Source organism: Sciurus vulgaris (genome assembly GCF_902686455.1).
Source record: "Sciurus vulgaris genome assembly, chromosome: 15".
Taxonomy (NCBI): domain Eukaryota; kingdom Metazoa; phylum Chordata; class Mammalia; order Rodentia; family Sciuridae; genus Sciurus; species Sciurus vulgaris.
In genome coordinates this window covers 16,806,615-16,833,066 of record NC_136476.1, presented here as the reverse complement: position 1 = coordinate 16,833,066, position 26,452 = coordinate 16,806,615, and the positions used below count along the sequence as shown (strand labels likewise).

Below are 26,452 nucleotides of genomic sequence, written 5' to 3'. Positions count from 1 at the left end.
CAAAACAAACACTATGATTAATGGTTCATGTAACCATCTCCCATTAGTTGGTCAGATCCCAGCACTTCAAGATTATGTGGTTTTCATCTTTGTATTGCTCACAGTTAGCATGAAGCTTGGGACAAAGGAGCTGCACAAAAATGTTTATGGAATTAAGTTTATTTCTAGATTTCAGGCTAGCCTGTAGGCTTTCCCCTTTTCTGATAACCTAGTGCAATTGGCCCTCCACACACGCGGCTTCTGTATTCACTGATTCAATCATCCATGGACTGAAAATATTCAGGAAAAAACTGTGTTGATACTAAAAATATAAAGACTTTTTTTCTTGTCATACTCTAAAAATATATAGGGTAACTTTTATATAAAATCTACATCACATTAGGTATTATAAGTAATCTACAGATGATTTAAAGTATAGAGGAGAATATATGTAGGTTTTTTTAATTTATTTTTTACAGACTGCCTTTTGATTTATTGTACACAAACGAGGTACATCATTTCATTTCTATGGCTGTACATGATGCAGATTCACACCATTCGTGTAATCGTACATGTACACAGGGTAATGATGTCTGTCTCTTTCCACGATTTTTTCATACCCCTCCTCCCTCTCATTTCCTTCTACATAAAGTTACTCCATTCTTTTCTCACCACTCCCCCCACCCCCATTATATATCATCGTCCACTTATCAGGGAAAACATTCAGTCTTTGGTTTTGGGGGATTGGCTTATTTCACTTAGCATGATATTCTCCAAATCCATCCATTTTTCTGCAGATGCCATAATATTATATATGTAGGTTTTATGCAACTACTGTACCATTTTTACCTGAAGGACTCAAGAATTCATACATTATGGTACCCATAAGGATATTCCAAATCACCTCCATGGACACTGAGATGACTGTACAAATTGACCCCCCTCCCAGTATTTGTGTTTAAACAGAACATAGAGTCAAGTTTTTAGAAGTTTAAGTTAATAAAAGAAGTTGCTGTTTGGTTTTAAGTGAAACATTACCTCAAATCCTCTTAGGTATAAGATGGATGTAAATAAAGTGGATAATAACTTTAGTCATTTAAAAAAATCATTTCCTTAATAAATCACCTACTGAATTGCAGTGTTTAGAATTTTTCTCAAACACTTGTATTATTTTTCTTCCTTGACTCTTGATTATAACCAAAGTAAATACCCTATTGCATTCTCTTTGATAAAATGAGTTATTAAAAAGAAAAGTGAACGAGGAACCTTAGAACAAAGTGATGTGTCTTCTCTCTTATCACCTAAGGATCCTGTGAAAACCAGTCTTTCAACCTGTAAAGTCGAAATACGACTACATAATTGAGAGAAAACTGACAAACAAAATCTGAGACTTCAGAAGCTAGAGTTGAGGAAAAATCAAATACTGGCATGGTAATTGGTAGTGTTTGAAATTTATTTACAGGAGATTAAAAAATAAAAACTGCCCCAAACACAAAGATCTTCCTGACTATAGAGATCTGGAATAAAGTTGGAGGGAAATGACCCACTAAGTCCTCAGAAGCTCTCTAAGTATAACTGACTAAGGAAGGAGATGTGATGGGGATGGAGAAATAGAACATCCTCCCAAAGACAGTTTCTTCTTCCCTTGAGCCCCATGAAGCTAACCACAGATACTATACAAGTGTTTATTTCCAGCACACAGTACTGCATCTCATGCATAGGAAGAACCTGACAAGTTTGGTGGGAGGTGTGAATTCACCCATCAATTAATGACAGACTGTGCCTTCTTTCTGAAATGTGAACACTTTCTATGAAAACCAAGTGCCATGAAATAACTTCAGCTGAGAACAATAAGACCCATTTGGCGATTCTTCATGGGTGACCATTACTACTAATACAGATACATCTCCAGTGGTACAGGCAACATTTTATAAAATTTCCTGATGTTAACTTCAGAGGAATAGGTCTACAGTCTATTATATCTTGCTTTTCCTTAAAATGCACAGCTAACTTCTTTTTCTTTGTAGCATTGTTTTAAAACAGCAAAAATATATTGAATGCCTCTCACGTGCCAGACACTATTCTCAGAACTCTGTATTAACTCATTTATTTCTCCTAACCACAGCACAAAGCAATTAATATTACTCTTCCAATTTCATTTAATCTCTCTCAATCTCAAATTCCTCATCTGAAAATTGGAGATAAAAAGACTTCATTATTGAAGATTAAATAAACTATAAGGAATGTATCTTGGTTTCTAGCCATAATAATTCAATAAATGTTCCTTTTTTCCCTTTCTTCTAATTTACTCTGAAGTTTTTTTGCTATTATTATTTATTTATTTTTGCATGTGAAATTTAATATCACATTATTCACTAGGAAATGCATATTATAACCACAGATAAAAGGAAAGAAAGATAATGCCAATACTGGTAACAATGTGCAGCAACTGAAACGCTCATAATGCTGTGCTAAACAAAGTATAAAATGCTGTTACCATTTTGCAAAACTCTTTCGTAGTTTCTAACACCAAACATATGCCTACCTTATAACCCAGCAAGTCCATTCCTAGGTATATACCATCCCAAATGAGCACATTATGTCCCTAAGAATGTTCACACCTCATTCATAGGACTACCAAATAGGAAATGATACAAATGTCCATTAATAGAAAAAAGGACGGGCAGCATGTAATATATTCCTATAATGCATACACTGAATGATAGACAAAATCAAGTGGATGAATTTCCAGAAAGATTACAGTGAGTGAAAGATGCCATATACAAAAAGGTATATTGTACAATTCAAATTATACAAAATGTCAGATCAGGTCAAACTAGTAATAGACAGTGTCTTTTGAATAGTAGTTTTAGGTGGTAGACTGTAAGGTATGTCCACGAAGAGAGACACAGGAGAAAACAACTAATTATGTTTCCAGGTTTGGAAAACAGGAAGTACACATGCCTTGTGGGACCACACAGAAAAACACTGGGTGGTTTGGAGGCAGAAGACAGGAGTGAGGGGCAATTTTAGGTCACAGTCCTGAATTTCACAACAGACAAGGCGGGGAAATCAGCTAGGATCGGAGAATTTCAGTACAATCAGTGGGCTGCAAGCTGCAGGGGTGGTCCTTAGATGCCTCTAACTGGACCCTGGGTGATTCAGGCAGAAGCATTTTGCCTCCTGGGGTGCCCAGGCCAGATGGAGGAGGTCTGGCTCTGGATTGTTAGTTTGTATATCAAAGGCATGGTCCTGGCTGAGCTCTTGCTACCTTGAAGAATTGGCTACCTCTGAGAAAGGCAATTTCTTTCCATCCAAAAATTTTTTTTAATGTCAAACATCATAATGCATGAAACATTTAAAATGCACACATATAAACACACACAAAACAGAGACAAAGTCTGACAATAGTTATCTTGGGGAGGGTACCAGAGAACTTTCTAAGATAATGCAAGTTAGCATGCCCTGATATGGGTGGTGGTCAGATAGGTGATTACATCTGAAAAGGTATTGAGCCTATAGTTAAATTCATGAATTTGCTTGATTTAAGTTACTTCTCAAGTAAAGAACATTTTCCTGATGCTGTTCTACTGCTGACTTGAGTGTGTTACCTGTTGGAGGTTTTCAGAGGCTGGTAGAGTTCAACACTCTCCAAGTCTGGAGTTCACCTGTTGACTCGAGACATCGCACACCTAGTCCTCCTGCTCAGTGAGAAGCCTTTGTTGACAACTATCAAACTCACATGGCCTTGGCCTAACATTTCACAGCTGTCCAGAGCAAAAGACATTCTCACTATAACGTTTGTTTACTACAATGCTCTTAAGGCCATTATCCCTCTGGACAAAGACACTTTAAAATGTATACGACAGAATAAAATGTTTTTCCATGATGAAGCAGTTTGCAAAGTTGTTTGGATATGGAAAATGAGTTTGCCAGGGGCACAAAAAAAAAAATAAATAAATAAAAAAGGAAGGAAATAAGTGTGAAGAATCCCTCCTACAGTGTAACCCTCTTAATAGAGCATCCTGCTGCTGCCGAACAGTTCCCACACTTAATGACTAATGAATTTGGGTTCGCCTCTGCATTTGCACAGCTGGGGGCAGTGGTGCTATCTACAAAGCTTCTCAGCAGACGATGAGGAGGTGGCAACACTACACTTCAACTTGAGAAGCCTGAACTAGGCAGCTTGGTAAGTGAGTACGAGTTGCACACCAGAGCATAATAAATGTACACTGTACTCCGCACAAAAGCCATCCCTTGACTTCCTGTGGCTCCCTCGACACTCCTCTTACACTTCACACTTCATGGGACCTCCCGTGGGTTGTCCTCTCTAGGATGCCTTCCTGCCTGTCAGCATGCCACATTACTCTAAACATCCAGAATGTTCTTTCCACCCCATCTCCCCACAGGTATCTCCTCCAATTCTCAGTTCAGAAATTATCTTTTCTAGAAAACTCTGCCAACCTTTCTTTCTGCATTTGGTGCCCCTTATCTGAGTTCCCTGATAAGAAAACATATCAAGCCATATTGTCATTTCCAATTTTCTGTCTCCCTTAGTCAGTTGTTAGCCCCTTTTGATCAAGGGTACTTTCCATATTTAAATTTCTAATACTCAGGTTCCAACACACAGGACTAAATGATTATAGAATGAATGAGTGAAGAATAAATAAATGAATGGGAGAGATGCACAAATTGCTATACATGTAACATACAACAATACTCATTTTGACTGCATCAAATTTGTGTGAACTTTTGTCCTTCCAAAGAACATCACTGAGTACAAATATATAATCCATCATTATGTACAATAATGAACCAACAAAAAGTGTGAAAAATTATAAAAGGACATCAATGAAAACAGGACTATCCTGATTAAAACATTAATAATCCATTAATCTCTTTTATACTGAACTCCTTCAAGCTTGATTAATTAACAATAGCAAAAACCCATTCTCACTCATATTCAGTTTACTATCATATTACTTCTAAACGATGTGCTATTCTGCTTTCATTTTTTCAGAGATATAAATTTGGAATGGTACAATTTTAGTCAACCAGAAAAGTTGACAAAGCTCATTTAAAGTTCCATGGGACCTTATGGAAGAGTCAATTTCCTGTTGCTATCCATCAGCAAACAGTGTATCTTCACTTGCAGAGTGAAATCTAGTTTTGGATTACTTGCAGTTCCTTTTAGGTCTGGGTGAAGTCCAAAACTACTGAGTGATTTTATATATAGGGAATTCACTGCTAATTGAATTAGTGAAACACTGTGCCTGTCTCCTTGCTGAGAGAATCTGCTTCCATCCATATTATTTGCTAGAAGAATAGGTGTAGTAGGCCATACTATCTACCTAGCTCTGGTCATTCAATTTCCCTGATCAGAGGTAAGAAGATAAGGGTGACAATCTGACCAAACCTAGATTAATGAGATTCCTTAGGAGACGAGGAGATGCACACTGATGAGATGTAAGCAATACAACTGTGAGGTCACACAGGACAGGGCAACCCAGCATGTGTTCGTAGAATATACAGTAACAGAGGAAGCTGGTCTACAAAGAAAAGTATAGTATAGACACAGCCAGGAAAAGCAGAAATAAAAGATTCTAGGTCCCCACAACAGAGAAGACTGTGTACTGTGTTTTCTAGCTATGTTTCCATTCTAGTTATTATGTATCCTAAAGATTAACTTAGGAAAATAATTTTATTTACATGAGCATGAGTTAAGTAACAATGACCTATATTATATAATACATTACAATGACCTATATTATAGTTAATTTTGTGTGTCAACTTGTCTGGGCCATGATGCCCAGAGATTCAACCAAACATTACTTGGATATTTATTCTATAGGGCTGATTTTGGATGATGTTTACATTTAAACCAGTGGATTTTGTATAAAGCATATTGTTCTCCATAATGTGGGTGGGCCTCATGTTATCAGCTCAAAAACAAAAAGCTGAACTCCTTTAAGCAGAAAGAAATTCTACAGCACATTGCCATCAGACTTGGGTCCTAACATCCTTCTTCGTGGTCCTAAAACAGACTTGATCTGCAACTTCCTATCTAGGACACAGTCACCTCGGGTGATTCTTTATCCTGTCTGCAACCCCAGCCTCAAAATCAGGTTTTGGACTTGCCAAGCCACTACAGTCACATAAGTCAATTCCTTAAAATAAATCTCTTTCTGTATACACTGTCATCCTATTGGTTGGCTTTTCTGGAGAGCCTTGACTAATACAACGTACAGTAACTCCAAAGTGAAAACAGTTGTGCAAAAATAATATGAATTCCCTGAGTCCAAATTATTACAAAAGACATCCTGAATTCCATTAATTTGCATTATATCTTTTTTTTTTTTTAGGTTGAAAGGGAAAAAAATTCTACTGATTGAACACTGACTACAATCTATGCCAACACCAAACATATGTTAATTTGGGAATTATACAATGCATTCTTTTTATTATTTTAATTTACAACTAAGGAAATTAAGAATCACAGAAGTTCTGTGTCTTGACAGTGATCATTTTGGAAATATGCTTTTAATTATTTTTGTTAAGTACTGAAACAATCTGCATCTATTATCAGTGCATGAGGTTACTCTGTTATCTAGTTAGGTTTCCCAGAAGAATAGAGTGGAAAGGGAGACTGATGTAAGATGCAGATGAATACAGAAAAGCTCTGAATCAAAAAAGTTGACTAATATATGACTGACCCTTAACTAGACCATAATAAATTTTTGACCTAAAAAGAGTATCAACTGTACCTATTATAGTAGTTCACAAAGTTGCTATGGAGTTCATGGGTAAAGCAAAGTACCCTGCAAATTGAAAAGGACTTTTCAAGTCTTAAGTTTTTAAAATTTATTTCACTTTCAGTCCTTGTATATGTCAATATAGTCTGGAATAATGGCATCCTTTATTCTTTCTTAAGAGAGAGAACAATTATTCCATCCATCACTAGAGCAAGCCCACCACAGGCTGTTCTCAAAGAGCATTTGACATCATTATAATGAACTAATGGTGTACTTTCAGTCTCTTTCAGTTATCAAATCAATTTCAAGATAACAAAGGGCATGCAATGACTTTTAGATAATTTTTATATAAACTCAAGAATGTCAGAGCTGAGAGGGACCTTAGCAATCACCACATGGTGGACAAACTCATCCAGAGGCCAAGTATCATCCATCCACTGTTCGTGTATAGTTGGTAAGCAAAAAACTGATTTTTTTCATTAAAAATGTGGTTAAAAACAATGAAAGTAAGAATAATATTTTATGATGTGAAAATTATATGAAATTCAAATCTCAGTGTTCATACATAAATTTTATTGGAACACAGCTGTGCTCATTTGCAATGTATCCATCTACGGTCGTTTTCATGCTACAACACAAGAGTTGAATTTTGCAATAGAAACTGGAGGACCCACAAATTTGTTACAAAGATGGTCTGACCCACAAAGCCTAAAATATTTATGATCTGGTCTTTTATAGAAGACGTTTGCTGCTCCTAATCTAACCCAATCACTTTACAGATGAGTAAACTGAGGCACTGAAAGATAAAAGTATTGGGTAACTAAACTGGCATGTTAATTAAAGGAGAACAAGGACTAAAATCCAGTTTTTCTGTCCATTTGATCATGCTGAAATTAATGACTAAAAATTAACCTTGGTTAAACTCATATTTCAATTAAGATATACTCCTTGTGTAAATTACTAGATTCATCTTAAATTTGATATCGCACATGAGCCAATGCCATGACAAAAATTCATATTAATGCAGTGAAACATCATCCTCATTTAGTCATTGAAATGAACTTTATGTTTTTCTTAAGCTGTTCTAAGTTAGATACTATAGAAGAAAATAATGATAAAAATTAAATATTTCATCTTTTACCATTAATCAAACTGATAAATATACTCTGCTTGCAATTCACTAAACAACATATATGGAATGTTTACTTTTAAACAAATTAGCTGCATTTAGTTTTCTTACAAGAGATAATTGACAAAAAGATGAGAAAATAATTCCTGAATCTTTCTCTCAACCAGTTAACTTCCCAAATGTAAGATAAATTTGTCTTTTTTTTTTTTTAAGGTGGAAAAGAAAGGGTATCTAAAGTTAAAGCATTCCCTTCAAGTTATTAGAAAGTTATCAATTACCTTCTCACCCCTTACCATAAAACACCTGTCTTCAAGGGGAAATGTTTAAAGAAGTTATTGTGAACTTGGGGTGATTTTGCCCTTCAAAGAATTTGTGACACTTCTGAAGACATTTTGGATTGTCACAATGGGGAGCTTCTTATAACTAGTGGATAGAAATCAAAAAATAATGCTCAATGTCTTACAATATGCAGGACAGGGAATTCCATGACAAAGATTTTTCCAGTCCAAAATATCAGCAGTGTTGAGGTTGAGAAACTCTGTTTCAAAGGAGCATCATTAGAGTTGCTCAAAACATTCAACATTCTGCACATTTAACCGCCTGATCCTAAATGATGACTCCATCATCGATTTCTGGACAAGCACCATAGTGCAAAGATTTCTTATGGAAGCTTCTCAGACAGCTCATTCTTGGTAGCATTTTCTTCTAGCAAGGAAATGGAGAATCAGAAAGATATGCCAGCAAATAATTATTTAACTTCTTTCTAGCCACATGTACTATTGATCTTTACCAACAAGCAGATAATTTTATAACAATTCTGATCAATTCTAAGAAAGTTATTTTGACTTCATTTTTTCCAAAGGCAACTGATAAATTAAGATTTTTTACTTCACTGTGATCCATGCATGATACTTTATGTAGTAAAGTAGCCTGATGCCATTTACCTTTAAAATATCTTGAGATATCCAAGATATCTCAAGATAGTGCCTACTAGTTATTGGTAGACATTTGCCAAAGATGTATTTAAAGGATAAATAAAGCAGGAATGGGCCCAGCGGGTTTAACAGCATAGTTTTTCTTCTAGTATTTTCTCTACTTTGCAGTGTAACCCACTCCACAGCATTATTAAAAGAAATACATTAAATCTGTTAGATCACTAAATTAAAGAATGCTTTTTGTACAACATAATTAAAAGATGAGGGAGGCAATTTCAATATCTCACTCTCAAAGCAGGCATCTGAACTGACTTAAATTTCTTCCTTGAGTACTTTATTCTTCATCACTTTTGCTAAGTACCGTACTACTGATTCAATTATTTAATCTTATTTAGAGAATATATAAAGTAAATAACCTCAAGCTCAAGATATTCTGTAATCAGACAAAAACAGTAAGACCCTGTAACACCACTGATTCGTCTAAGTGACCATTTTGCAACACTGGGTCAAGAGCATATCCATTTCTTCCATAACTCACCTATTCAAGAATAATTCATCTAGCACCCAAGATATCCTAGGCTTTCTGCTAAATGGAATAAGATATGATTTCCAACTTTTAGATGATCTTCAGAAAGGAGGAGAAAAACTACTAATACCAAAACATGTTAAAAAACAAAGCTAGAAATACCCACTGACTATTATGGGCATGCACAAGAGAGTCGAAACTTGCTTTGGGGATTCAGGAACTTGTTCTACTTACCTGAGTTCAGCATTAAAGGATAAGCAAGAGTTGGCAAGGAGAAGGTGTGGTTTAGATTTTCCATGTGAGGAAATAACTTGTGCAGAAATGCCAGCTATATTGAATTCCATAATTTGAGCAAGGGACAAATGAGAAAGAAAGGTAGAGAAGTAGGCAGAGAGCTGATCATTGAGGATCTTGGCTTTTACACAAGGAGCTTCGACTTTATTCTGTAGGAGATGGAGAACCACTGAAGAATGTCAAACACAGCATCATTCTAATCTTCCTCGCATTTTAAATGGACCATTCAGATGGCTGTGGGAAGGACTGATTTGAGATAGACAAGACGAGGCAGTTGTAGTATTTTGGGCCCAAAAAAGAGAGAGACCAATTTGGGGAACTAAGAACAGACAGAAGGGGGTGGATCAGACTCATATTTATGAGCAAATCTGGCAGAAATTATTGGCTGATTACATAAGGAACGAGAGAAAAGAAAACAAAAGGCATAACTCAGGTTTTCCAGTTTGGGTGATTTGGTGAATGGGGAATTCTGTCAATTGACGTACAGAAGAAAAGGAGATTTGGGGGAATGGCGGGGGGGGGGGCGAATTTGATTCAGCAATGGTCATATGAATAGAGCAGAAGCTGTACTTTCTCTGCTGTAAAACTTTTTTGCTGCCAACCATGAAAGTGTGTAGTGTCCTAAGTGAACAAAGATGAGGTTAATATGCCATCTTTTCTTTTAATCCAAGGATGCTACCTGTGGACTATACATTTCTGTCATTTAGATTAAGTTTCCTGCATAATCCAGCAAGAAACAATTATAAAGGTCATTCAATTCCCTGTAAGCATGAATACTTTCAGGATAATTATGAGCCTATGTAAATTTATATAGAGATGCTTGGTGCTCAATTTTGAACAATAAAAATCAGATACTGAGGTATGGTCATGACAGAGGCCTAATTTTAATGAACCAATGTTTCTTTACTAAAACTTCATACTTTAGAGAACATTCTCAATTACAACGCATAAGTTTCTTCTGGATTGCTGGATAAATGCAGATTCTCAAGTGCAGCTCAGAAGGTCTGGGTAGAAAACACAGGATCTGTGATTCTATGACAGGCAATCTTGGATCACACTTTGAGAAGCCCTAGTTCATGATCTGATTGTGTTGGATAAATTTCTTTTCATGCAGAGTAATTCAATATGTAGGATATCCCTTATAAGGGATTTATAAACAAGATCCTTCCTTCCTTCCATCTATCTACTTATCTAACACCTACTACCTACCTATAATATCTGGAGGAATCTTTATTTGGAGGAGAAGAAATGAAACTGATCAATGCCATTTCTAAACTACAATTCCTACTTACACTTTTTAAAAATTTTTTTATTTGCTCTAGTTATACATGATAGTAGAATGCATTTATGCATTTTGATAAATCATACATAAATGGAGTATCATTTCTCATTTTTCTGATTGTACATGATATAGGATCAATGGAGTAAAGGTGAGATAATTGTTGAATTGGAATTATTGAATGTTGTTCAACATAAATATTATGTGTGATACACATTAAATGTCCCCAACCCAGAAATTGTTTTACAAAGGCCCCTTCCATCCCTAGAACTTTATCTTTACTGTGCACTCAAGAGACAATTTTGTTCAGCTCTATTTTTCCCCATATGTAATATTTAATGCTAAGCATCACTTTTTAAAAATTTATAAGTATAAAATTAATTTTAAATATGAATATACTTTTCCAAACAAATGCCCTAGATGTTCTCTTCTTCCCTTTTCCTCTCTAGAATCTCTGGTTGGTCTTTGAAGACTGTGGGGTGGATCTGGTAGGAGGTAGGGGTTCTAGCACAGTGGCCATCAGTTATGGATTCTTTGTCCTTGGCCACAAACAAACCAGTCACTTCTCACTTGGTACTATCATACCATTGAAACCTAAGGGGCATGCACTGAGTGGCCACTGTAATTCAAAGTCATAGGAGAATAAATGGGACACATAGAAGACCATGGATACTATCTTTGAGAGTTCTGGTTCACAACTATGTCTCCATGTAAATTTCGGAGAACATGAAAATGTGAAATTTTAGATCACATAGTTAAAAAAATTTTCATGAAATAAAATACACAAAGTAATGATCGCATAAGTAAGCAGAAAATCAAAGGAATCAGGACAAAAATTTTTTCAGATCATGATGTTATATTATTTACAACCCAAAATAGGGTAGCTGAACTCAATTTACTTTTCTGTCTGTACATGATCTTTCATGATTAAATTTTGAAATCTTGTGAATTGTTTACTTAAAATCTTTTGCTTCCACCGTTAACTAGCAAAAAATCTGTTCTGCTCAGATGCCAGCATAAGAGAGGCCACTGAATCGAAATACCGTCCAGTTCTACTAAGTCCATGGCTTCTTTTCTCACTGTGGGGTCTTCACAGGAGCTGTAGGCAGGAGACTCACTGAGTTGGTTACAACCCAGATTCCTGGGTACACAGCCTGCCTACTGAATCAGCACCTCTGGGGACAGGGTTAAATATATGCCTTATACATGAGTTCCCCAAGTGATTTTTAAGCATCTGTAAGATTTTTTCATATCTTTCATATGTTCATTAGTTTGCTTATTCACTAAACATTTAGTGAATACCTTTTGTTAACACAGTTGTAAAATTCTACTTCCTGTTAGATAATGGAAAAGGAGAAAGGAAATGATCTAGCCATCTGAAGATTCAGTATCAGGTGAGGTTACAGTAACAGACAGGGAGAGAGAAGGATGTGAAGCCACTGCAGGAGAGGCAGGAAATCATAAAGAAAGGAAAAAGTGACATAGATAGGGTTACGATTCCAACTCCAGACATCCCTCAGTGAAGTGGCCACTGAACTTGGATGTCCCAGTCATCTCTTTCCTCAGTCCCCACTGACCACACATTGTCATTCTTGTGTCCACAATAAAGGAGACAGAACGTTCCAGAGAGACAGGAGGGTTTCTTGTAGCCTCAAGAATTCTCCTCAGGCCGCCTGAGAACATTCTCACAAAAGCCAGTCACATGGCTCACTGTTCAGCAGCCTGAGTGGAAGGAACAGCCCAGCAGACAATTTCCCTTCTCTCCTAGGTTTGAGTTTGCTTACATTTTATTTCCTTTTCTATCTTTCTCACTTTTATTTCTTAAGGGAATGGGAGATTGTCATGTTGAGAGATGGAAAGACAGATATTTCTTTATTTGTAGCCCTTACAATTCTGCCTAACAATACACTTTGTTTTCCTAAAAGCAACTTATTCTTCAAGTTTCCCACCTTCAGGCACTTCATAGCACTGTCCCTTAGTAAGCTCTGTGACCTTGCTTACCAATTTGTCACTGTGTATAGATATAACAGGTGTGGGTTTCCCCTCTGGCTGTAGATGTTAACTGCTGTTCGCTCTGCGGTTCAGGAGTGCCCTGTCTTGGCTAAACAAAAATTCTGGTTTCTTAGTATTATTCTAACTCTCTTATAAGACTCTGAATTGTAGATGTCAGTTGGTGACCCTAGAGGTCATAAAGGTAAAACACACACTGAAACAAATGTCAAAATAACTGTTTCTTGGAGAACATCAAAGAAAATTCAGTTTTTGGATGTCTTTACAGGCACTACAGAAGTCAGAACAAGTTCACCTGGTCATTGGGATCTCACTGAGCTTCAAGGATGACACAATGGACACTGACTTTATAGAGGTATAAAATATAAGCACTAGGGCAAAATTTGGGCTGTTCTAATCCCTTCATTCCATCAATGTTTTTTCAAGCAATTCCCTTGAGTTACCCATTTTACTTTGATTAGTGCTTCTGTATTAAAGACAGAAAAGAGAAAACTAAAATAAATATCTGAAATTTTTGACTGGATTACCTGGGCAGGAGTTGGGGGAGTTTATCTTAAAAACTATGACAGGCTGTATTACACAATTACAGTCTACGAAAATTAGAAGTGATACTTGATTATATACTTCAAAGAATTCTGCTGTTGGGCATTCATTGGGGCCCATACTCATCAATGAGAAGAGAGAGAAAAGGAACCACATTCTTGACTTTGCTCTTGGTCTCACTAGGGAACCACAATGTGGTTTTGCCCTTCTGCATCAGGACCTTTATTCTGAGAGTAGGACCAACATCCAACCGGAGAATGACGACAGGAACTCAGAAACCATTCTAGATTCTTCTATTACACCAATCAATGCAACAAGCCCCTCTTGATTTTACTTTGACCACTTTACCTTAGCCTAGCTTCTAATAAATTCTCCAGGCCTATGATCTAAAGTCTCAGTTTTCAGTTGTACCATCTCACCCATCGTAGACACCATACCCAGAGTGATTATTTAGTACAAGAATCTAGTAGTCACCTCACTGCAAAAATTCCTTTAGTTATACCCCTTAGTTTCAGAATAATGGTCAAAGCCCTAAACTTAGTAGACAAGGCCCTCTTAAGATTTAAACCCTGCCATTCATTCACTCCACCCATTTCTTTTTCTCATTGTAATATTCAATCCTTTCAGCCCAGAGAGACTGTGCTCTTCCAAGCCCCTGGGGCAAGGCAGGCTCCACCAAAGGGAATCACAGTTTTGAATCTCAGTCAAGATCCAAACCCTTTACTTTCTAGAGGATTGCAAGTTACAGAGAGGCTATTTAACTTATTCAAGGTCACAGCTGGTTAGGGACATCATGAATTAGGACCCAGTGTTCAGGTCTACCTTTCCAAAGTATAATTTCTTTATTCTATTGCTTGATATTGCTCAAACTGGACAAAGTCATACCACTGCACAATATAAAATATTTCGAATCTTAACATAATACTGATCATCTGGTGTTTATTAACAAATTGACTTAAATGTACCCATCCAAAAATCTTACAGATATGGAACTTCCCTTTCCCCAGTACAACCCATTTTCTAGGAGCCTTCTCTTCAGAAAGTCTGCCAAGACTTCAATACTAAGAAAGCTCTCTACCCTAAAAATAATCTTCAAATTCAACATGAGTTACCAAAATAAAATCTCCCAAATAAAACAATGGCAGAGACAGACCTGATAATGAATACGAAATATGCTAAGAACATTCTGTCACTGAAACAAACTTGACTTTTTGTGTGATTAATGGTAAGAAGAAATCTTGAAACACAGAGGAATGAAGCAAATGATAACAGAGGAGAATCACTTTGGAAAGGGTCCCATTTGAAATTTATCCATTTGAAAACAGGCTGTGTCTTTTGGCTATCATTACCATGTATCTGTCCAGAAATTCAAGTGTTATTTCCAAATGCAGTCCCAAATTCAAAATACGTGTCGGTTGGCTTGTTTAAAATTTGCTCTGAGATGGACCAAACAACAAATGAGATGCTTTCAGAGAAATAATAAATATATTCTGACACTTATTGTGTCTAATTCATATTTCAGAGGCTGGCCTTCCCTTCCTGATTCTTTAGTATATTATTTCCATTAGGAAATGGGAAATACAGGAAATAGCATTATGAAGCCATTTCTAAATATTAATATGGTATCAAAGTAAGTTAGCAAAGAACCATGCATTTTCAAGGAAAGGATGAGAAGGAAAATTGGCTTGAGCCCAGTCTGTTAGAAATGGTGAATGGTCTGCGTTTAGCTAAATCTAATCAGGCCATCATGCCCTACTCTGCATTTACTGACAAGTCAGGGCACTGGAGAGGGCAAACCACATCAGAACAGTGCTTGGAGGAGGAACAAAAATTACCTGTTGAATAGGAAAACTAGCTTTCTTAGCTAAGTATGTTGATAGAATTCTGGATGCCAGAAAATCCATCTATGAAAATAATATGGCAGTGGTATGGGGGAAGGGGAATAAGAGTCTGAGAGGGGAGGAAGGTAGGGAGCAAAAATTAAGGAAGGAATAGTAAGAATAACTGCTATTAAATATTTAATGTATACACTAAGCCAGGAAGAACATTTACAAAAAGATACAAATTATTACTCATGAACTTCCATTTCACTTGAACAATAAAAGCAGTGCAAGATTACACTGGCACTGGCTAAGCAAAGACAGAGCAGCACCAATCCAAAGGGGGAAATTCATAGTATTCATATTGATGGGGATAATACAAATGCTCAGACATCTCAGTAGCTTTTACTGCTTTCTAAGCATTGCTGAGAAAATCTGGTAGCACTTTATTTTCTTTAAGAGTTTGAAATGTGCTCACTGTCTAAAATCCCCTAGAGTAGCTATGATCTTTCAAAACTGCAGATGTCATTTGGAAAGTTCTCCAGTACAATGCATCCTATCTTTCAGATTTTGAAAAGATTGGATGAATACTCACTAATGCACTTTATTAGATGAACTGTTGTCAAGCACCATGTTAGTAAAGGACGACAGGATAGAGCTGCATGATAACAAAAGCACTGGTGTAGCACCCACAGCGGCTCCTGGTATGTAGTATAGACTAGACTTCAGATTTAAAAAGATGACAAGTCTCGTGAAACTACACAATCCACCTCAAAGAGGCACTTCTTTGCCAATTCTGTGACTAGTAAATGAATAATATTTTCCATTAAAAAAAACTGGAGAATTAATTAAAAACATTAAGTATTCATTAATAATGTACACACATAACCTGTAAGAAGAGTAAAGCATTGTTTTAGGGTAAAGCCAATGAATGACTTTAACAGAAAAAAATATTTCTCGTTGTACATGGAATCACCGGAGATGACTTTCTCAGTCATACTTAGATTTGCCAAAACACTCTTTGCCCCAGATTCTTGACTCACTGGTGATTCCGAAGGAGAATTTACATTCATCTGTGAACTCTCTGGCCCCATTCTTTTTCATGCCCTATCACACATGTCATTCCAATAGAGCAAAAGCATTTATATCCTAGGAAGCTTCTCTTCCTCTGAGTCCAAACATGCTTGTCTCCCCAAATATTCCCTTTGGGAAGCAAGCCATCACTATGACAACCTTAAAATGGGGGTGGGGGGGATGAACAGCATTTGGGGACAGCCCTTGTGGAAGTTAATACCAGTTTGTATTTAACAGGGTCAAGAAAACTCAGACAATGGCTAACACTGTTGAGAGGAGCCACTTTGCTATATGAAATTAATTGTCAACTTAACCTATTCAGAACATAGCCTCAGAAAAACAATCTGCAAGTGTGATTTATTCAGGGTTAATTCATTAATCCTCCATTTTAACTGATTTGCTCAATGCCGAGTGGAAATTAAATCAAAGGATCATCTATGATATGGAAAAAAGAATTAAGAACTTTGTCTTGCCTTTAAACTTGAAATAGGCAGAGCATTCAGAGATATGTACTTTTCCCAAATAAGGGTTACCACATTCTCTATTCTAGGCAAGAATACTTCTTTTCTATGCCTTTATAATTGTATTTCTTTCCCTATAAAGCAGATGATGAAGGTGGATTATTATTGAGTTGTCTGGACTTTTTCATGTCTTTAATACATTTGCTTCTAGAAAGAGGAGAATACGGACACAAGGTGGCAATTCCAGCTCAGGTGTAGTAGGGATCTTTTGTGTGACTCAGAGCTAGAGAGAGCTACATTCAGTATGTGTTGAACAATACTTTCCCACTACTGACTTCTCTCAGGGAAACAAATTATCATGGCTTTAAAAAAAAAAAAAAAAAAACGGGGTGGGGGGGTGTGTACCAAAAAAGTCACCCTCTGATAATGTTCATTCTTTCTTTGTCTTTACCTGACTGACCACCTAACAACAGGGTTTTTAAAATAATGAGGAGAATCCTTTGTTCTCCCTGGTTCCATTTAAGGAAAAGTAGGTCGAAGGGCTTCCCCAGGGAGGGAAAAAAAAAGCCCAGGAGCCAAACACAAGGGGAGTAAGAGATTTCACGCCCACTCCTGTCCCCACCCTCCCAAAGAAGTTAATTAATTCTGTTTTAGGGATGGTTAACAGGGGGTGGGGAGCACTCAGGTAGCCCATTCTCTGAGACCATAATCTGATTCTCAAGTGTGGCTTGCACCATCCCCCCAGGCAGGGGTGGGGGCAGAGAAGGGTACAGAGAATCTCTCTCCAGCCATGGGCAACAGAGCCAGTGCTGCTCGTATTTGCCCTCCCCACAACGTGTGTCCCAGCCCAAGTGCGAAGTTGGGTATTTAGACCTGAAAAGCATAATAAGAGCCATTCAAAGCAGCAAGTTACTGTACCTTAAGAAGTCTGACAGATGGAAGAAAGGCTGCGTGGCACAGCTTCCGGATGGTCCAGTTTAGGGGTCGAGAAGCATCAGTTTGATTCATGACCCCTTCCAAATTCCACCGGGAAAACAAGAAACTGCAAGCCTGAGCAACGCCTAGAAAATAAATGGTCCCCCACGGCCCTGGCATCCCATGGTCTTCTCCACACCTGCAAATTCCATTAGGGCAGAGGCTTCCTGGAACTTGGGAGACTAGTCAAGTGGCGTTGCCTGAGCCCCTGAACCTTCTTAAGAAAGCCACCTCCCCTCTCTCTGCAGCCGTGCTCATGCATACCAAATGTGGCTGAATGAAGGCACACTGCCTGCTGCTTCGGGGAGGGGATGCAGGGTTTTGAAGGAGAGGGACAGCCTGCACAAAACAGCCTGTGGTCGGAGTCAGAGCAGCCTGCTCCGGAATGCACGCTCCCTCTCCCGCTCTCCTCCCAGCAAACGCAGGTCAGGCGTTGGGGGGGAACCCGGGCCATTTGCTTTGCTCGCTTGGTTTGGGGGGGAGCCAGGAGGAGAGCAAAAGGGAACAAAAATAAAGCCAGAATGGGAACTTGCACTTTCTTGCACAAAGCATCTTTGAGGGGCTGGGAACAGCATGGGGGAGGGGCTAGGACACGGAAGGAGAAGGGATGCCTCTGAATGATAAGATAAATGCTTCCCTTTTGATTTATGTGGCATACTAAATTAAGAGCTATCTTAAAATGGATCTATAGTAGAAGGGACCCCTGTTGTGTTCTGGGGTTTTTATTAAGTGTGACTGACAGTCCTCACTCTGATATATACATTATACAGATGACAGGCAGATGGGTAAAGACAGGATCAAACTCGCACACATGCATGCTGGTGGCAATGAGTTATTCCTTTCATAGAAAGCTGTGCTAACTGATGCATATTTGGCTTACCTTTTAAAAGTGTCAGTTTCTAAACTGGGGGTTTTCTCCTCCTGGGAAGCCACTTGATACCCTACCTCACCAAAAAAAGTTTAACCCCTTAGGTGCTATGTGGGATGCTGTCTATAAAAGATGAAATTTCCTCTAGTGGGATTCCTACTCCTATCATTTCCTAAGGAGGCTTTAAGAAAAAGAGTGGCTACATTGGAATGCATAGTCTTCAGGGATCTTTTGGTGAGAGAGAATAAAGAAGTTTTCAATCTGAAGGCAGAAATCTGATCATTTCATTTAGAAAAAGAAAGTTAGAGGAGGATGGGGAACAGAGAGAGTTTATGTCACACCTATTTGGAGTACCATCTTCCGGGGGCATTAGACCTCAATCAGTACAGTGCACTAAAAGACTCCACCCAAGAGAATCCCACATCCTTAGAACATTGCTATCTTACTTAATTTTTCTACTTTTTAACCCTATGTCTGTACTGATTTTCCACTGCCATTTACCTGGAAGAGAAAGGTAAAGCCCCCCTCCATGACTACTGTGCATCCGAGGCAGAACTGGGAGGGGTTAGAATGTTGTGATCACGCTGTATTTCAGGGTTGGGGACAACATAGATCCTCCCTAAAGTGTAATAAATACCTGACGCACTGCATTACAACACCATTTCCCTACCATGCTCCCGAGTCACAGATCAAAGAAGAATATTGCAGAAAAGTGGGTCCATTGGTGGCACACAGACCACTGACTTGCAAATAAAATCCATGTGTTATTTTCTACTAGGCAGTACTGCTGTAATAGAAATTCACACAATTGGTTCATCTTTTGTCACTATCCTATTTCCACAAAGGGTTGGAGGTAGTTTTAAAATAGTAACAGCTAACATGTGTGTATCAGGCATGGTGCTGGGCACTTTAAATGTATTATGTAAGTTCATATTAATGATAACCCCATGAAGCAGATGCTGTTGTCATGTCCCTATTTCACTGATTAAACAAGTGAGGTTCAAAGACAATAGTAATATGTCAAACAGAACTAGTACAATAGGAGTCTGGATGGAAACTAGTCTACTAGGTTGTAAAGACAAGCTTTCCCTTCTTTCCTATTTGATTTATAATTAAGGTTACCCCAGCAATAAAATCACTGCCTCAGTTTTCTGATAATTCACCCTTATAAGAATCAAACTAGAAGACAGAAGAAAAAGTGCTTAGCACTTCTTTCAGATGATCCCTGTAGTATGATACTGACTAGCAGTTAACAGCATGAATTCTGAAATCAGGCTCCATGGTTCCAATTCTGATTCCGACACTAGCCTTGAGCACTTTATTTGCCTTCTCTGAGCTATGTAGTCTTCATTTATAAAATGGAGATAAACATAAAACCACACCCCTAGGGTTGTTGTGAGAACTGAATAAGCCTATCAATGAAGCACTCAGAACAGTGCCTGGCATATTCTAAGTCCCTTCTACCATGCATTGTCTTCCAAGCAGCATGAGTAGATTTGGGGATGGGCACCGGAAGACATTTCCCATTAAGTATGTGCAACTATGTATACTTACAGAATTAGGTAACGAAGCCAAGCAAGGGAAATTAAACCTGAATGCTTCCTATGAGTTATCATGAGTTTCATAAATGGGGTAAAGAAAAAAATTAAAGACTACAAGGGCTTAGGGACTTTCTTGAGCTTTATTGCAGAGTGGTGGTAGTCAGCCCCCAAGCTATTGCCTTCAGTGAGGCTGTGAGGCTGCAGTCTTTCTAAGCTATTAAATGCCCGTAAGTTGTTTCTTTGCAGTTGCAAGAAGTCTGCTCCAAGAAAAGGGTGAGGCACTCCAGTTGCCTACTCCTGCCCCTCACTGTTCCAAAATGCTAAAAGCCCCACAAAAATGACAACCTCATTCTGAAACTGCACAGCCTTTGATCCTCCTAGCCCCTTTAATTTTTATGGAACCACATTGGTCAAAGAATATAGTTAGGATGTATGTGGAGTGAGGAGGGAGGAGGATTCACAGCGCTCTCTAATGGCAATTAGAGGAGAGAAGCACAAAACCTCCAGGGAATTGATTTGGAGACTACATTGCAAAAGAGGTAGAGATCAAAGAAGGATGAATTGCATGACAGAAAGTTGTTCTTCCATCTTTGGGGTAGTTTATGCCAGAATTGTTAGCAATATCTCTACAGTAGGTTTTCAGGACCTCTCTTCCCACTTTTGACAAATGATATTTTCACAGGCAATTATGATGCCTTCCCTGGTTTTAGAGGGGAGTCTGATGAGGAAAAGAAGAGGGGTACAAGCCCATCTTTAGTAGTTAGCATTTCACAAACCCACAATGCTAGTTCATAAATTTTACAAATGCGGTGTTTACAAATCTGCAGAAAACATTCCAGCAGACTTGAAACTCTGACATGATCATATTACTTTCCAGTATCCTAAAAAAATAGCAAATTGGGTATATCAAATTTCTGTACTTCAAAGCCTGCCTTTCAACAAACTCTAATTCTTTCCCATGCTACTTAAGCCCTCTTCCCACTGAGCACCTACCCTTATGTTCTATGTAAATGATGCTAAATTCAAGAATCCTGATAACATTTGAGCTCAGATTCAGTGCTGACAATGAGCCAGTTACAGACATTCCATCCTCATGCCTTTCGAAGGCCACCTTCCCTCTTTTTAGAAAAATCATGGCACCCTAATGTACCTTGTACTACTTTGCTCGGTCTTACTATCCCTTAGATATAAAGGGGTTTGGCTGATAAAAACCTAAGAAAACAAAATGGAAATGGCACAGTGAGCAGGTAATATAGCATATTCAAAAGTCTCATGCAGATGTGTTTTCTGCAAATGATAAACACACACACACACACACAAAATGATCCAGTATAATTTATAATATTGAAATGTTTAGGTATCTGAACTTTAATTGCCACATGCATTTCTAGGCTTTACTGTATGAATGTGGTGTATATGGTGCAGACGTTCAAGCATCCAAGAAAAAGACTGGAAACAGTCATTGGCAAGCTTTTTTAGAGATCTTCATCTGCCTCCATATTTTCCAATCTTCATATTAACTTCCTGCTTGCTTTATGATTGACCTTGGTTATTAACTTTGCCATGTTCTGATAGTTCATAATTTTTGTCAAGAAATTACCTGCAAACTTTATGGCAATTTATCATTTTTGTCTAAACACCATGTTTTCCTCATTTCTTCTAATGAACTTCATTCAAATGGAGCTATAATATTTTCAGGAATTTTTTGATATTTCTACAATATTTTAAAAAATACTAAATCTCTTTATAGAGTCCTTGGCACTTAGAATAGTTTTTAATTATTTCCAAGTATATGTTCTTTAAAGAGAGTAAGTAACTTTTCTCCCTTGACTTAACATATATTTCCCCTTTTAGTACCTTTTATGATAATATATTCTGATTCTGATCTACATTAAAATATATTAAAATAAATGACTCACTTTTTTTTTTTTTTTTTTTTGGTACGAAGGACTGAACCCAGGGGTGCTTTACACTGAGCTCCATCTCCAGTTCTCTATTTTTTGAGACAGAGCCTCAGTTAAGTTGCTGAGGCTGGCCTCAAACTTTCAATCTTCCTGCCTCAGTATCCTGAGTTGCTGGGATTACAAGCGTGCACCACATTTATTTCATGTACAATGTAAAAAACCCTCAGAATTAGAATGTTCTTCTACTCCCAAAATTGGGATACCTCCCCAGAATTCCCTGACTGCTGGTGCACCCTCTGGTGAATGGCTATAGTGACAGGGGACAGGTGAGTTTGGGGAGCAGTTCATTCCATGGTTGAATAACTGTAGCTAACAAAGTTCTTCCTAAGGCTGAGGTGAAATGTGCCTCCCTGAAACTTCCAAGTTGAATTTTCTTCCAGAGAACCGGTTCCTCAAGTGTATAAAAGCTAACAAGTTCCACTCAAACCTTCTGTTCTCCACAGTGGACTCTTGGACCATTAATCCTTCTTTAGGATCATATTCAATATATGTTGTAGGGATACTTTAAATATAATTCATGTCTCAATCCTCTTAAAGCCTTCTACTTACTTCTCAAAGTTCTTTTGGAGAGTTTTGGGAGGAGATTCACTAATAATTTAGCATCTTTTAAAAAATTCCTTTATGAATAAGTAGTTTATTCAACATAGACTTTAACAGCTGATCACATGTATAGACAAACAAAAACAGACACAGACATACACACAGCCTGAACTGGTGTGTATAATTTTGTTTTTTTGACCCTGGCTTCTAAAGGGAAGTGGTGGTGGGTGTAATGGGCTAAAGGAAAGACCATGCTTGAAACAGGAAATGAGCAGCATTGGACAATCTGCATTTCATCCTCTTTATCTGACAGCCTGGAGAACAGACAGGCTAAGTTCAAACCTAAGCCCTACCTCCTACCTACTTGCCCTGGGCCAGTTACATAAACACTCAGAAACTTAGCTTACCTATTGTAAATAAAACAGGGTCCCAAACAGTTTTCACCTCAAGACTTTTGAGAAGATTAAAAGCAATTAGCACAGAATTGATAAAGTTAAAAACACATATAAATGTAATTAATATTACTAATATTATTTTCATCTCTTTCACTGACTTCCCCAGCAGTTTATTTAACACAGTGCTTAAGAGCATCAGCTATACACCCAATGGCTGAACTTAGACCCTGGTTTTATCATTTACATGAAGCTTGGGGAAATTATTTAATCTTACTGTGTTTTAGTTTCTTTGTCTGCAAATTGGGGATAATAATGCTATCTTTGTCAAAGGAATATTGTGAAATTAATCAGCCAATATGCTCAGAGGCTTTAGAAGAGCCCTACATGTACCCCAAACTCAAAAACTATTCATAATTTAAGGTGAAATCCCACAGCTATTGCTTTAAGAAGAGAAAATTAATACCATTCAGGATGATAAGCTTAAATGTATGCCAAAGAGACTTCTATTTGGAAAGTAAGAACATTTAAAAATAAATAAAACAAAACATCTTCATGGCTTCCTTTGTTTCTTCCAATAAAAGGAGCTGCTGCAGAGGACATGGGAGGAAATCTTGCTTGAGTTTCCATTTAACTTTCCTCTCTGCAGCAAAGAGGGGATCATACATTCTATTAATAAAGTACAATGTTAATATATAAAATGTTTCACTTTGGAAAACACAAAGTTATAGAAGCAGCTTCTGTCTCAGCAAAAATAAAAATCCTACACACATACACATAAAATATATCCTCACTCACGTTTGAAATCCTATTACTTCCATTCATAAAAGGGATTTTTTGGGTATGATTTTGAAATTTTCCTAAGTCCATGAAGGCTTGTTAAAAATATAAGAATTTGAGATGCTGGTTTCTAACCACTGAATATTTACAGTCTTCTTATATTTGCAATGCTATTCATTATAATAAATGCTCTCTCTCTATTCTAAATCTAGAAATCTGCAGCACAGATACATGTATACACCAAGATACACACCCTACAAATGGAACTTAAGCATTTTACATGAATTTTCATTATGAAATTTGAAATTATTTTGAATAAAAATTTGAATAAATTTTCATTATTTCATTATGACCAGCTTGGTAAAGAATTCATGAATTAATACCTTTTGGGAGGGAAGATTTAAGCAGTGAATGTCCAATTAATTGCCTTAAATAAACTGTGTGAATTGTAGGAATGTTCAGCATTTTATTGTTAACAATGCAGCTTAAGACAGATTATTTTGGCCAATGGATGTGGAAATAAGACCCAAAATCAAGCTCAAACCTCATGTATACCTTCAGGAATGCCCTCTGACTCCCACCAATGAACTGAGAGCCTTCCACAGCCACCCCCTGTCTCATACATCCGGGTTTCTGATGCTAATGGCCAGCACTGATTTGGACCATAAGGTCTGCTCACCTGGGAAACAGAGACATACTGTGATCTGGAAAAGCCTCAAAGCAGTAACTCTGCTTGGTAGAGCATTTTAATGAGAGAGCTAATGAAAATTGAACTTGCTATCTACTTTTGTCATTCTTCCAGAAAAATGTATTGTTGTTAATGTTTATTCTGTAATATTTTTAACAACCATGAGTCTTTCATTTTTATTAATAACAGTGGCAGAGATTACAGTTGTCCAGTTTTTCTTTCATTTTTCTCATGAAGAGCCATCAAATCAACACAAACCACATGGATTTTGAAGTCAGGAAGAACTGAGTTTGGATTCATATTACATCACTGGGCAAATAATATAACTTTTAGGAGTCCTCATCTTTATTTTGAAAATGTTAAAACGATGATTGATAACCTTTTTGAGCAGGTCGTGTGTGCTGCATAGTATGCTAAGCCTCCTAAGTACATAGTGCACTTACCTCTCCAAAAAAAACTTATGAAGTTTGTTGCATTATTTTATATTATATTACAGACAAGAAGACAGCCTCAGAGAGGTTAAGAAATCTTGCAAAAGGTCACATGGCTGGTAAGGGAACTTGAATTCAGCTCTGATTCCATAACCTGTCCTCTGACTATAGCACATTGCTACCAATTTAAAAAGCAGACAATTTATATAAGTTTCTCGTGCTCTCCCCAAAAGAAGCCAATATTTGATCTGACAAACCAGAAAAGAGAAAAAGCAAGTCTGTGCATCTAACTTTAACACCAGAATTCTGCAGAACACAGAACCAAAGACTCTTCCAATGGCTCTGGCTTTCTTTTGTTTTTACTGCTGACTTCCACATCCCTTCCCTATCTTCTAGTTCCATCTGACTGGTCACTCTGCTGGGGCAATGATTATCCACACTCGTTTGTTATGCCCAATAAATAATACTTCACATGGGACACAGTATTTACTAAGTGGAAAATGTATCTAAAGAACTTCTGTGGTAGAGTAAATTCATATTATAGATATAGATCTATTCACATGGGTTTATATGTGTATATACATGGGACACATATATTTATACACATACATATGAGCTCATCTAATTCTTACTACTGTCCAACTTTAATCCTCATGTACATTTTCTAGATGAGGAAACTTAAGCACAAAAAGGTTAAATTTTTACTTAAGTTTACACAGTAAGTTTCAGAACAATGGGGTGAATTCCAATATAAATCCTTGATATAGTAAATAAGATTTTATGATGGATAAATAAAAAAAAGTCAACTGACTTAGTTCCAGATTGTCTAGTGAGGTATATCATTCTTGATCCTTTTTATGGCAACAGGTGGTTTCACATGGCTGAAAAACTTGACACTTGCTTTAGTAGGTAAAAAACCACAGATTTTATAATCATATAATTAAAAGTATGATGATTGTTCAAGGGTACTTGACCTTCACATGAAATGGACAAAGTTATTTGGGGAGGAAAAACAGACAAAACATTTTTAAAAATCTACTTCCAACTTGAAGCTATTAAGTTAGAAAATGAAGATACCAAAGAAGAATTTGATTATAATAGCTTCTAAATTAGTTAATAAATCAGGTTCTGACTGCTGAGACTAAATGGAACATGCATTGGCACAGGGGCCCCCACCTGCCCTGGAAGTTTCCCCAGTAAGAAAGTAGAGACATGATAATAAAGAAAGAATTATAATGTTCTGTTGTTACAGAACATTATCCCAAGGAAAACACCTTGACTAATGATTGTTTTAGTGAAGAATAGGTAAAGCTATAATGTATGTGTTTTTCTTGAACCTTAGTTAAATTCTTTGCAAAGTAGACTGCTGGCTACAGATCAAAGAATGATCAATTCAATTTTATGAAAATACCCAGGATTAAGTCAGATCAAGTTTTCTCCATGGAGTTAGAAAATACAAACTCTTCATTTG

At 37.2% G+C, this 26,452-nt stretch overlaps 1 protein-coding gene across 17 annotated transcripts in view; it reads right to left on the bottom strand.

The window, feature by feature from the left end:
* The window catches only part of TRPM3 (transient receptor potential cation channel subfamily M member 3), a gene marked incomplete at its 3' end in the record, with an annotated part of 506,455 nt that extends 488,287 nt beyond the window's left edge, over positions 1 to 18,168 (bottom strand). For 6 of the 17 annotated variants that reach the window (XM_079112010.1, XM_079112013.1, XM_079112009.1 and 3 more), the window contains exon 1: positions 17,721 to 18,167. In XM_079112010.1, the coding sequence (XP_078968136.1) occupies positions 17,721 to 17,897 (177 nt within the window). In that variant the 5' untranslated portion in view covers positions 17,898 to 18,167. Of the gene's footprint in view, positions 1 to 17,720 lie in introns of all 17 variants that reach the window. The other 11 variants (XM_079111999.1, XM_079112011.1, XM_079112015.1 and 8 more) reach the window with 4 other exon arrangements.
* Between the last annotated feature and the right edge of the window lie 8,284 nt (positions 18,169 to 26,452).